The sequence below is a fragment of the Phocoena sinus genome, chromosome 9, assembly GCF_008692025.1.
Source record: "Phocoena sinus isolate mPhoSin1 chromosome 9, mPhoSin1.pri, whole genome shotgun sequence".
In the NCBI taxonomy this organism is placed as follows: Eukaryota; Metazoa; Chordata; class Mammalia; order Artiodactyla; family Phocoenidae; genus Phocoena; species Phocoena sinus.
This window is the reverse complement of record NC_045771.1, coordinates 77,044,132-77,057,716: the sequence shown is the minus strand read 5'-3', so window position 1 is coordinate 77,057,716 and position 13,585 is coordinate 77,044,132. Positions and strand designations below refer to the sequence as shown.

The window sequence follows — 13,585 nt, the reverse complement described above, 5'->3', positions numbered from 1 at the left end:
GTTGACCATGTAAAGAACTTATCAAATCTATATCTGCACAGAGTAGCCATGTCCATGAATTGTCTTCTCTTGTTGTTAGTAACTAAATGTAATGCGTCCTTAGACCACTAATAGGGGTTACAAAAGAGATTAGATTGCCATTCTTGGTGACCTGAGGACTAAGTCTGGGGAACTTACACACCAGGATCAAAAACAGGGTTGTGCTAATGGCTTACTTTAGAATGGCGAGTTGGCAAATGTTTCACTGACTATCTGGGCTGACTCTACCTTATACAGTCTTATTTTGCAGGAAACATAATTTTGGGACCATAAAGTATGGGTTAATGGATTGTATGGATCATGAAAAAAAAAACCCGAAGGCTGATCCTGTTTGTGATAATAAGGACTTGTGAAACTGTTTCAGGTGTCTGAGAAGAGCTTGTTAGGAGTGCTCAAAAGGGAGAAATCTGGGGATTGCCTGGGAAATTGTGTCAGTAACCTGAGGGGAAATTTGGTCTTTTTTGAACACATATCCAAGTTACTTATTTCTTCTCTGACCCAGGAAAAAGGCAATTGCTGCCTGTTTTTTTTTCACCCACAGACAACTGTGGACCCCAAAAAAAGGCCACACTTTCAAACTTTGGCTCTCAAAGTATTGCTGCCCACAACTTCCAAACCAGTCAAATGGGAAGAAGAAGAATGAAGAATAAATGATGAAATTAGAAGGGAGAAAACAATTGAACCAAATGCTGATTGGCAGACTCTTGTTTTAGGCTCCGGATAAAGCATGGCAATGACTGGGCAACAATAGGGGCGGCGCTAGGAAGGAGTGCCTCTTCTGTCAAAGATCGGTGCCGACTGATGAAGGACACTTGCAACACAGGTACTGTGAGTGCCACTGGTGTTTTTTGTCACCATTTGAGCTTCCTGCCCCTTCAGATACTGCTTTCTCTTCTGTTCTGAAAGAGATTTGCCATTCATTGTAGTTGAGGTTTTATTTTCTAGTGTCCTTTTTCTTCAGATAGACCCAACTAATCCTTTATTTTTTGCTCTGTGTAGTAAGGTGATATTTTTCACAGGGACACATCTCAGTTTCAAAGGTTTTATTTAGGTCTAGCATGTTTCCATTTTGTAGCAATTCAGAACTGCTCAGTCGGAGAAGTAACTATTTTTAAGTCTAATAGGTACTTTTAAGGCATATATGTAGGAAGTAATTTTAATTTAAGCCCATCTAACTATTGATCTTATGTTGGTAACAGCTTATCAACTCATATTTATGAAAAACTTTAGTTCTAGGCAGGTCCCAACTTGGGAAGAAGCTGTGTTCCGGAGGTTTGTATGTATTTTGCTTATTTCAAATTCAAAGTACATTTTTCCATAGAAAAAGCTCGTGATTGGTGTTTCAGTCCTCAGGCCAGACCACAGATGCCCAGTCCATTCGTAATGTATACAGATGTACTAACTGATGATAGATACTGTTAAACCTAACCTTCATGACCAACAAGAGTATTTAGGCTCCGCCACCAACTCTCACTTAACCTTTCTGAGCCTCAGTTTCCTCTATAAAATGAAGAAGTTAGAATAGATGACTTCACAGTTCCCTTTTCAGCTCTCATTTTTTCTGAATGATCCATAATCTATGCTCAGTCTTCTAATTAGAAAAATAGTTCTCAATCTAGGCTTGAGCTTCCAGGGAATATAATTTTCATCCTCACCCACTACCCTGCTGAAGTGGAGTCAGGAATGTTTCCTCCTTAACCACTCCGCCAGCACTATTACCTATAAGGCACTGAAAACATAAATTCCACCAACTCTAATTCTGTAGTGAATGACAGCTTAATGAATGAAGCAGGAATGGGAGCTTTAGACTTACGATGGGACCCCAGAGGTTCATGTAAGACACTAAGGATAGAACCCCTTTTGTGAGCATAATGGAAAAACACTGTGCCATTCCCTGATTGCCAGCCTGAGGGAATGCTCTGCCTGTTAACTTGCCTTGTTGCTATGTATCGTTTTGGATCAGGAGTTTTCTCTTTGGACCACGCCATGAGATGGCAGTCTGAGTTTCCCCTTCCTTTTTTGCCATGCTAAAATAGGAGAGCAGGACTTTGTCTTGAATCCATGATACCCAGAACTGTGTCTAGCACATAGATATTCAGTATATATTTGTTGAATGAATGCCTGAAAGGCAAGCACATAGCCTTTTTGAAATTTTCCAGAAGTTTTCAGCTACTAGTAACAAAATGGAAACAGAGTGGAAGACATTTTTAAGAGATTTTCTTTTTTTTTCCTGCTTTTCTGCTTAAGCTTTTCTAAGAAAAAGACTAATAGGAACATGTGATATTATTAGTGGGTTCATGGGTTCAAAAAAACGGAAATAGAAATATATGTGATTACCAGTCTCAGACTTATATTTTATCACAGTAGCTTGGAGTTGGGAAAGGAGATGGTATAAACCTAGTTTTTATTTTTACTGAAATGGGTGGGAAGCCATAGGTGTTACTCTACTTGTCCCTCCTCTTTCATTCCTGTAAATAATGGTCTCTGTTGAGCTTATTACTTCACTTCTGCGGAGCAAGGAATCTTAGGTGGGACTAAGAAAAAAGTATGAATGTTTGTGTCCATCAAGCCATCAATGGAACACTTCCCAGTTAGGACTTAATATAACTTGAGAAAATATAATTTTTTCTAGCTATGTTTTGAGTAGTTTTTCTTTCCTTAAAGAGTCAGTCTGTGCTTTCTATTAGGATTCTATATTTTCTTTTGTAGTACTAAGAACTTTACTGGGTTAGTAACTGTCTTAGCAGGTATATGCAGGATTTCCATGTTTCATTCAGAAATAATTCTAATATTACTGCATACTTCCCATCAGTCTCTTGAAATACAGGGCTGAATCTGATTTGCAAAATAAGGAGAAGGTAGCAGTGGTAGTCTGGATGATTTCCTTCTTTCAGGGAAGTGGACAGAAGAAGAAGAAAAGAGACTTGCAGAGGTGGTTCATGAATTGACGAGCACTGAGCCAGGTGACATAGTCACACAGGGTGTGTCTTGGGCAGCTGTGGCAGAGCGGGTGGGTACTCGCTCAGAAAAGCAGTGTCGTTCTAAATGGCTCAACTACCTGAACTGGAAACAGAGTGGAGGTACTGAGTGGACCAAGGAAGATGAAATCAATCTCATCCTCAGGTTTGTGTCCTAAATCTTCTAATAACAAAAGCTGCTTAATTGCCGTGGCTATCTAGATTGGCTTTCCTCTTTTGGTTTCCATAGATGCCTAATGTCTGAATAGCATCCTTTCCATAGAGAGCCACTGTTTAAAATCCTAAATATTTCATATTGAGCTCTTTTTTGTTTTGTTTTGTGTTTGTTCCTTTTTTAGTGGATTTAGTGCTCGTGTAAAGTACCAGATTGAAGGCGTGGAGACTGAAGTCCTCTCTATATCCACAGAACAGGTATGGCACAGGCAGCGGCAGTGCAGCTTTTCCACTGTCCCACCAATGTGCCTCAGTCCTAGCCAAGAGGGACCATGTTGAGGGTAAGAGGGCTATCAGTCTCCATGCCCTTCAATCTTTGGCTACTATGCTAAGATTGCCCAGTCTACAGTTAACCCACACCTTCAAATTGGACCAAATTAGACACTTCCATTTCATACATATCCAAAAATAGCTTTAAGATAATCCCAAGTTTATTTTTTACATTAGTTGGTTTAACCATTTAGACTTAGAAACTCAAATGAGCAAAAATACCAGCAAGAAAATAGCTGAGACACTTAAGTAGTAGAAGTTGCTTTTGTGGCTACACCCTACTGAAAATCAAGATCGTGACAGTTAAAAGTAGAAAACAAATAGACATTAAAACCCCAAATTTAGTTGTACTATTTTGTATTGATTGTGGTTTTTTGGGTTGCTGCCTGAGTATTGTTTTTATCTTTTTATTACTTTGTTTTGAGTTTTGTTTTTAATATAGTTTTTTCCAGCTAGTCATCTTTATAAATAGTTCCTTTCTAAGTAATTTTGTTTATTTTACAAATGGAAAAGCTCAGATCTAGGAAATAACATTATAACATACTATAAAACACTGTAGAACACTATACAACTAAACCTGTCCTTATCTTATTCTAACCTTTAGCTATTCCCTTTCCTTCATGGTGCTTCATCTGGTTCTGACCATTTATGGTATGGCCCATTGGTGGTACCATTAACAAGGCTGCTACTGTGATGTTTCATAGCTCTTAGCTGTGGAAGCAGGTCTGCACTCCTGCAGTCCATCCTTTCCTATAACTGAACAGTAGTATCTCAGTGACACAACCTGCCATTCCCTTTATTGCCAGTGCCATCATCTGTAGTTAGAGGAGGGTTCTTATGGAGAAACAAACATCTAACAGATGCTTATTTTGTAACTTGTAGGATAGCAGAGCTTGATGTAGCTGATGAAAATGACATAAACTGGGATCTGTTAGCAGAGGGATGGAGCAGTGTCCGTTCACCACAATGGCTTCGAAGTAAATGGTGGACCATCAAAAGGCAAATTGCAAACCATAAGGATGTTTCATTCCCTGGTAATGTATTATTTGCTTCTTAAGTCCTTCCTTTGTCTTACCGTATTTAGTCCTCAAGGAATTAGAGGTTAGAAGTTCTTTGCCTCAGCTGAAGAGATACGAATCATAGTAGGCTTTTACTTCAACCTCTGCCCTATTTCTTTGGGTAACTGTCTTCCCCTGAGAAGAGTTGATATGACTTTTAATTCTCAAAGCACCAAAGATAAACTATACACATCGGGCTTCCCTGGTGGCGCAGTGGTTGAGAGTCCGCCTGCCGATGCAGGGGACGCGGGTTCATGCCCCGGTCCGGGAAGATCCCACATGCCGCGGAGCGGCTGGGCCCGTGAGCCATGGCCGCTGAGCCTGAGCGTCTGGAGCCCGTGCTCCGCAACGGGAGAGGCCACAACAGTGAGAGGCCTGCGTACCGCAAAAGAAAAAAACTATACACATCTACACACATTCTTATCCTTTCACATAAACTATGAAGAGGAAGTAAATTTTAAATGTGTATTTTCACTGTATACAAAGATGTAAGAACTTACATTTAAATCAACTTTTACGAATTGAATAATTTCAAATAACTGGGTTAGAGAAATTCTGTGGTGATTTATTTTGTAGAACAAAAGCTTGCAAATTTCTAATTTCATTTGTTATGTAAATCTAGAGATCTTAGGTTTGCTTAAGTGAGATATAGCATACTTTCCACTTCACTGTCTGCTTTGTTCTTAGACACGGAACTAAATTGTAGTCTGTATGATTTAGGTAATCAGATTCCCTCCCATTGGTCTAGTGCTCCAACTTCCATTTTTGCAAAGGAAAATTAAATGCTGAGGAATTTGGCTTGATGAAAATGTTTTAAATACCCAGTTATAAATTTATTTTACACTTTAAAAATTATAAATTCTGGTATAACCAGGAGAGTAAATGAATACTAATGTAACATGAACCCAGCCAGATTGCAGCATTACCTGAGAGGATTGATGTAGTTTATCATGATTAGTAGAGGAGTTGGCTTTCCTGTACAAGAACTCAAGGCGGTTGCATACTGTTTGGAAAAGCTCAGCTGCTACTCTGGAGTTGTAAGTTAGACTCACAGCCAACTGATTATGTTCTTGCAGTGGCTAAAAAGTGCCCAGGGTTGGGGGAGGGAGAGTAGTAGACTATTCATTGCTGACTGAAAATAAGTTAATTAGCATTACCAATATTCTCCCTAAATAATAAGAATTTTATCAAGAAGTCCTAGGACATAGAAAATGTCTTATTTCCATGTTCCTTACAATGGCTTTTAATTCATCTTTGATGGCAAAAACAGTATCATGTTATGAATTTTTTAAATCTCTTTTGACGGATGTTTCCAAAAATTTCCAGACAGGTTGTAGTTTTTAAATATTTTTATTGTTATTTTGGTAAGATCACATATCCAGTATACAATTATTTATTCCAAATACTTTCCCTCCTTACCCCCCACCTCCCTTGCTGCTTAGATGGTGGTCTGTCGGAGAATCAATGTTCTTTTTGTCTACCCATCTCCCTTCAGTCTTGATAAAAGGTCTTAAACAGTTACATGAGAATCAAAAAAACAACCCAACGCTTTTGGAGAATAAATCAGGATCTGGAGTTCCAAACAGTAATTCCAGTTCCAGCGTACAGCATGTTCAGATCAGAGTTGCCCGCTTGGAAGACAATACAGCCATCTCTCCAAGCCCCATGACAGCCCTGCAGATTCCAGTCCAGATCACCCATGTCTGTAAGTAACCTTCAGACTCCATGCTGTTTGAACTATATGATTTCGTTAATGGCTCTGACACCTTTCAGTCTTCTAGAATGTTGACAGAAATTTATCCAAGTTGAGAAATTAAAGGAGATCTAAGGCATTTTTTGTTTATTAGCTTGATTAATATTTGCACAAAGGATGAATGTGTGACAGGAAAGAATGATAACCCACTGCCCAGCCATTATAAACCATTTTAAATCATCTTACTTTCTAGGTGTTATAAAGAATTAATGGTTAATAGAAAACTACCTAAAATACAGTCAACTAAGCAAAGAAAGAGAGTCCCTAGGATGGCACATCATTTGTAGTAATTCACCAGAAGACACACAAATGAAGAATGGATTTGAAGTCAAATGTAGAAGACATGGGTTTTGGTGAGGTTGAAAAACATTTTCTTCAGAGAGTAAAGAACCAGTGTCCTACGGGAACTGTTTTGTTTACCCCTCTCTTTTCCTTAGCCTGTGACATTTTTTTTGTGCTTAATGAGATGAGAGCCCAGTGATTGTTATAGGGAGAGGAAATTTATTTCCTAAGATCTAAGCCAAGTTGATCTTTCTACCTTTCCATTAGAGAGGGACAGAAAAGGAATGAGGATAAAATTCTCAGAACCATATTATTTTTCACTTTTACCTCACTTTTTTTCCCTACATAATGTTATTTGCCTATGGAAAGGCCATTGCCAAGAGTTTATCAATCACTTGGTGTTATTCTCATTGGCATTTTAAGTGGGACAGTTCTTTCTTGGCAGGGATGTCCTCCTGCACACTGCGGGATGTTTAGGGTCCCCTGACCTCACCCACAAAATGCCAACCGTGCTTTCCAGTCAGTATGACAAATAAAAACACCCTACAGATTTTCACATATACTCTATGATCCCATTTGAGAATCATTGGGCCACTTATTGGCATTATTAACACTGTATTTCTGGGAATTCCATGGCGGTCCAGTGGTGAGGACTCCGTGCTCTCACTGCCCAGGGTGTGGGTTCAATCCCTGGTCAGGGAACTAAAATCCCACAAACTGCACAGCAAAAAACAAACAGACCAAAAAAACCTATATTCTGATGTTTAAATTAATTATGCTTGTCTTATTCTTAAAGTTCTAATTTAAATTTGGTTATTTGCTTTAGCTTTCTACCAGTGCAGTAAAGCATGAAGAATTTATTTTCTTTAGCCCTGCTTGTTTTGTTTTGTAGTCTTGAGGATTGCAAAGCAACTGAAATTACTAGTCCACCATAAATGTGAGAGCTGCTGTTGGCTAAAAATTTTTTGTGCATGGAGAATGTTACAGTTTTCCTTGGCTACTGGGTTGACAATGCTTATTGGGAAAATAGCAAACGTTTTATAAATGGTACCTTAATATTGTTCACAGCATGGCTTTTTTTTTTTTTTTTTTTAAGTACTAGAATAATTTTATTTCTTCCAGCAAGAAATGTGAGTATAGTAAGAGTTTTACAACACACCCATTATTCTTGCCATTTGGGCTAAAATCTCATGATTGTTTCTTTCTTTAGGTTAGAGGTCAGGGATTAGCAAACTTTAGGGCCAGAACAGTAAATATGAATATATTAGGCTTTGCAGGCCACATAGATCTCTATGAAATTTTCTATTTTGTTTTTAAACCATCCTTTAAAAATGTAAAAAACATTCTTAGCCTTGAGCCACATTTGTCTCCAGCCATAATTTGCTTACCTTTCATTTAGGTTATTTATCTGAAATCACTTCAAATTATTCTAGGTATGATCTTAAGAATCCATCAAATAGTAAGAGAACTAACATGCATTCAGTGCATTTCTTTTAAACTGAGAAGCATTATAGTCAGAATATAATAAACATTATACATTAAAAGTCAATTTCAAATCATTTTTCACATAGATTTACCTACAGGTGGAACTGAAAGCACCAAAAGAGATTACATTTCTTCTCATTAGCCCTAGTTCCATATAACCTTGAGCAGCAGACAATAACCAAGTCCGAGCCTCAGCTGACATATCTGTAAAGAGATCATACTGTCCGGTCTCTGAAGTGCTATTTAGTCTCCCTAGTACAGTCATCTGACACTATATGTATTTCATGTTTCTGATCCTCACAACAACTATATGAGGTAGACAGGGCAGATAAAGTCTCTGAACATTAGTTTGGGTTAAAGTAAGTTATTTGCCCGGGTTTACATTGCCAGAAGTGATGTCACTACAACTAAAGCCTAGTGTTACAGGACACCTATATATTCCAGACATCTATACTTCTTACCAGAAGGTCCAGGAAAACTTATTTTATCAAGTTCCTGTCTCTTTGCAGGTTAGCCTTGGTGTATTCCTCTTACTTCCTAACATTAGAAATATTTCATGATCTATAGCAGAGGTTAGCAAATATCGTCTCTGTCATAGCTACTCAACTGCCCTTGTAACGCAAAAGCAACCGCAGAAAATACATTAACGAACAGGAATGAGTGTGTTCCTATAACACTTCATTTACAAACACTGACAGTGGGCTGGATTTGGCTGTGGGTCATGGCTGGCTGACCCTTATATCTGTGCCATCCCAGACAAGTCCATTAGATTTCTTATCTCTTATAAGAAATTTAAATGACTTCGGGTTTCCAGGCAAATTATTCAATACGAGATTGCCCTCATAATTAATTGAGTACACTAAGAAAATTTAAATTTAAAAAGTGTTTGTTTATTGTCCTTGTTCTTACCACAGCTTCAGCAGACTCCCCGGCTGCTACCGTTGACTCGGAAACAATAACACTAAACAGTGGAACACTACAGACCTTTGAGATTCTTCCGGTGAGTAACTACTTTAAAAAGCAGATATTGGCCATGTTATGCATAAGAAAGATCAATTGGTATCAGTTTTAGAAATGTTATATAAGCAAATGAAATGTAAAAATTAACCTGATTGTCATTAAGTGTAACTATATCCATGGCTTTGAAAGCCAAGATGGTTAGAAGACAACATAAATCAGACTTCCACTTTTATAATTTGTCTTTTAATCTATATATAAACCAATAATATGTTCTTTTTATAGATGAAAATGACAGTGCTAACAAGTAGGGTACATGCTATGTATTTTTATTGAGTCATAAATATATACTCAAAAAGTTCATATTGGTTATTTGAGAAAAAGTTTATGGAATTAATTATTTAACAACAGTCAGTAAACACTACTAGCCCATTGTGGGATACAGGATTTAAAAGTCCTAGTCATAAATGATATAGCCACTTAGGCAAAGAATCTTGCAATCCCTAAAAAGGTTAAACATACAGTAATCATATGACCTACTAATTCTAATCCCAGGTGTACCTAAGAGAAGTGAAAATATATGTCCACATAAAAACTTTTACATGAATGTTCATAATAACTAAAAGCAGAAACAACTCATATGTCCATCCGCTGATAAATGGGTAAATAAAATGTGCTGCAGCCATACAAATGATTATTTGGCAGTAAAAAAATATGCTACCACGAGGATGAACCTTGAAAACATTATGCTAAGTGAAAGAAATTAGACACAAAATATATAGTGTACGACTCCCATTTATCTGAAACGTCAAAAATAGACAAATCTGTAGAGACAGAAAACAGATTAGGGGTTAACTATGCTAAGAGGTTTTGGGGAGAGATGGGGCATGACTGCTAATTTAAATGTAATTCCTTGGAGGGGTGATGATGAAAATTGGAAAGAAAAATGCCCCAGTTCTTTCCCTTCTTTCTAAAATAGGTAAACCCAGAATTATTAGCTCATTTTTCATGAAGAATATATAAGGTATATTTTATTTAAATTATGTCAAGATTTATTTGCCGTGAAGAACATAAGGGGTATTAGTGCAAGTTTATTTATCCTATCCACAGCCAAATCTCATAGGAATGGCCCACCTAGCAAAAGGTTCTTTTGTTGTTGTTGTTGTACACGGGCCTCTCACTGTTGTGGCCTCTCCCGTTGCGGAGCACAGGCTCCGGACGCGCAGGCTCAGCGGCCATGGCTCACGGGCCCAGCCGCTCCGGGGCACAAACCCGTGTCCCCTGCATTGGCAGGTGGACTCGCAACCACTGGGCCACCAGGGAAGCCCCAAAAGGTTCTCTTTTGGATCTCCTGCTAGGCCACTTGCTTAACTTAAGCCTCGGTTTCCTAATCCATTGGTCTCCAAAATAGGGATGTGTAAGAAGACCATTTGCCATAGGTAGAAAACAACTTCGCTTTACATTTTCTGCCACCTCACCCTCCCTTTCCCCCTGGCCTAATAAACAATATATACACATATATTTAGGGTATGTGTTCAGGTTTTAACTTACAGGGTCACAATCAAATATTTAGAGACTCTTATTTATAAATAAAACATGATAATAGTGCCTCAGCTTATGAGCATTAAATGTATTTAAGCATATTAAATAAAATACATGTATATGACATACATGTACATGTAAAGTATTTATTATACTGCCTGATAATATGTGATTAATAAATACAACCTTTAGGAAAACAGCTAGCTTTCACTTTTACAGAGAGAGAGAAGAAAAAGTGAGTTGAGTCCCCAGTGTGTGCCAGGCACCATCACAATCATTTCTAATCCTCGACAAACCTTTCTATGAAAAGTAGTTACTATATCTGCTTTAGCATTACAGAAACCTAGATTCAGTGAGTCAGTAGCCAGGAGAGCTGCTGTGGCCTAAGTCCACAAGACCACATCAGACTAAAGAACCCAGGCTATATGACTTTAACTTCCAGCTCTATTCTAAGTGCAAAAACTTTTCCTTCAGAGTGTTAGGATAAACCAAACTCAGATTATCACGTAGAAGCTTATGGTTGTGAAACGTGTGTTGTTGTTCAATAGTTTTGTTACACTTTCATAAAAGATCTCAAAAGATAAACGTACTGTCAGTGAAACAGCTTTTCAATTAGAAGTTTTTTCTTTCAACGAACACTAATTGCTATTTCTATACATATTCTCTGAACATAAAAAAATTTCCTAAAATTATACTATGAAAAAAATCTATTCAAGTAAGTAAACACTGCCATAGTGCCTTTTGGAAAATGTGAAGTTTTAACTGGGAGACTGCTAGTTTTTATGTGCTACAGAGAAGGGATAAAGAGGGGAGACGAGGTATGCTGGATTACTGTGCTACAAACAGTGGCTTATGAGACCATGTCTTGGACTGAAACAGATAGCTGAGACCAGACCATAGACATACAGGGAGTGAAGAGTAGGATTAGGCCTTTCCTCTGTTAAAGCTGCAGGCCGAGAAATGACTTACAACAGATAAATGGTCCAGAATGTTACACCCTTCATTTTATTATTTGCCCCTTCCTGATTGGTAAGTACATTTGTGGCTAGTAAATTAAAGTCTCCATTTCGGATGTAGAGCTAGACTTAATGGGTACTAAGTGTACTTACTCAGTGGTTTGATGCACCTGTGTTCATCTTATTTTTCTTCTTCCTTCAGTCTTTCCATTTACAGCCCACTGGCACTCCAGGCACCTACCTACTTCAAACAAGCTCAAGCCAAGGTCTTCCGCTAACTCTGACTGCTAGTCCCACAGTAACCCTGGCGGCTGCCGCTCCTGCTTCTCCTGAACAGATCATCGTCCATGCTTTATCTGTATGTCACCTTACATAAATTCCTTGATTTTTCTAGTTTCTGTAGAAAAGACTCGCGAACTGATAAGTACCACCAGAGATGGACTCATGTGCCTTCAATTACAATATCTTGGGGGAGGGGGAAATAAATTTTGAGCTCCGTTCAAACACTTTGGTATCGATACCTGTTAGGGACCAGGATTAGCTGATACAAAATATAAGAGCCAATACTATTGTAGTCCATTTACTTAAACAATTCTTCCTACCACTGTTGTCCCAGGAGCAATGTTTTACACCTTCACTGGGGTACATCCCTCGTTCCCTGGGTCTCCTTACATGACATGGACTTCCGTTAGGGGAAAAGGGATATTACGAGAGCAGCGGCCCCACTGTGTAAAGAATAGGGGTTCTAGAAAAACAGTGATAAGAACACTGAAGTTCCAGAGGTGAGACAGAGGCATGGAGGGGACAATAGGGTTCCACTTATAAATATCATTTGTTGTCTATAACTTTAGTCTGGTGGGTACTTTTTCATTTTGCCACTGGTCGTTTTCTTTAACATTTTACAGCCAGAACATTTGTTGAACACAAGTGACAACGTCACAGTGCAGTGTCACACACCAAGAGTCATCATTCAGACAGTTGCCACAGAAGACATCACCTCTTCCATATCGCAAGCAGAACTGACAGTGGATAGTGATATTCACTCATCTGATTTTCCTGAGCCTCCAGATGCCCTAGAAGCAGACACCTTCCCAGATGAAATTCATCAGCCTAAGCTTACTGTAGAGCCATCATTTAATGATGCTCATATATCCAGATTCAGTGAGCAAAATAGCACAGAACTGATGAACAGTGTTATGGTCAGAACAGAAGAAACCTCTGACACCCACCTTCAACAAGAGGACGCACCCTCCCCTTTAGCCCGGGCTTATGTTACTGAGGTGAGTTGCACTTAAGGAAATAGCCTTAAGCCTCAAACCTGCAGTTTGGGAAAAGCCTAGAAATCATTTATGGAAAGATGTCCTCAGTACCTCCTATTTTCTTTAGACACACAAAATAAAGCACAAACCCCTACCTGACCTGAAGTATCATTCAACCAGCAGTGTTGCTCTTACCACAGTTCCTCACTAAAACCTTTCCTTCTCCACCCCCTATAGACTGAGAAATGTTTGTTGGAACCCATGGAAGCATTTTCCTGAGGATGGTTTGTAACAGGTCTTTGTGGTTCAGTTTAGGAACCTCATCCCACAGTGTTACAGCATTGTTTCTTCTATATTCAGGGTCTATAGCTGAATTGGTTCTTTAAAATTACTTTTTGCTAGTATGTAATACATTGGGGTATGAGGTTATTACTTTTGTCCATTTTAAGACCTTAACTTTGATTTCTTTTAATTTTAACTTCAAAGTGGGATAATATTTGAAAGTTAAGTCCCTTCAAGCCTAAATGTGTTTGGGGACTTAAGGAAAACTAATAAGGAATATGAGACAGAATCTCATTTTTTTAATTATTATTACTTAGGATTTAGGGTCTCCTACCATAGAAGAACAAGTTGATCAAACAACAATTGATGATGAAACGATACTTATCGTTCCTTCACCACATGGCTTTATCCAGACATCTGATGTTATAGATACTGAATCTGTCTTGCCTTTGACAACACTAACAGGTACTGTAACTCCTTCGAGTGCCTGATAAATCTTAAGGTGGAAATC

At 38.4% G+C, this 13,585-nt stretch overlaps 1 protein-coding gene across 6 annotated transcripts in view; it reads left to right on the top strand.

Annotated features, from left to right (window-relative positions):
• The window catches only part of DMTF1 (cyclin D binding myb like transcription factor 1), a 44,175-nt gene that overhangs the window by 29,192 nt on the left and 1,398 nt on the right, over nucleotides 1–13,585 (top strand). For 4 of the 6 annotated variants that reach the window (XM_032643887.1, XM_032643889.1, XM_032643890.1 and 1 more), the window contains 8 exons: nucleotides 753–862; nucleotides 2,934–3,162; nucleotides 4,383–4,534; nucleotides 6,054–6,263; nucleotides 8,993–9,078; nucleotides 11,736–11,891; nucleotides 12,439–12,813; nucleotides 13,392–13,539. In XM_032643887.1, coding sequence (XP_032499778.1) covers nucleotides 753–862; nucleotides 2,934–3,162; nucleotides 4,383–4,534; nucleotides 6,054–6,263; nucleotides 8,993–9,078; nucleotides 11,736–11,891; nucleotides 12,439–12,813; nucleotides 13,392–13,539 — 1,466 coding nt within the window. Of the gene's footprint in view, nucleotides 1–580; nucleotides 863–2,933; nucleotides 3,163–3,355; nucleotides 3,429–4,382; nucleotides 6,264–8,992; nucleotides 9,079–11,735; nucleotides 11,892–12,438; nucleotides 12,814–13,391; nucleotides 13,540–13,585 lie in introns of all 6 variants that reach the window. The other 2 variants (XR_004351542.1, XR_004351541.1) reach the window with 2 other exon arrangements.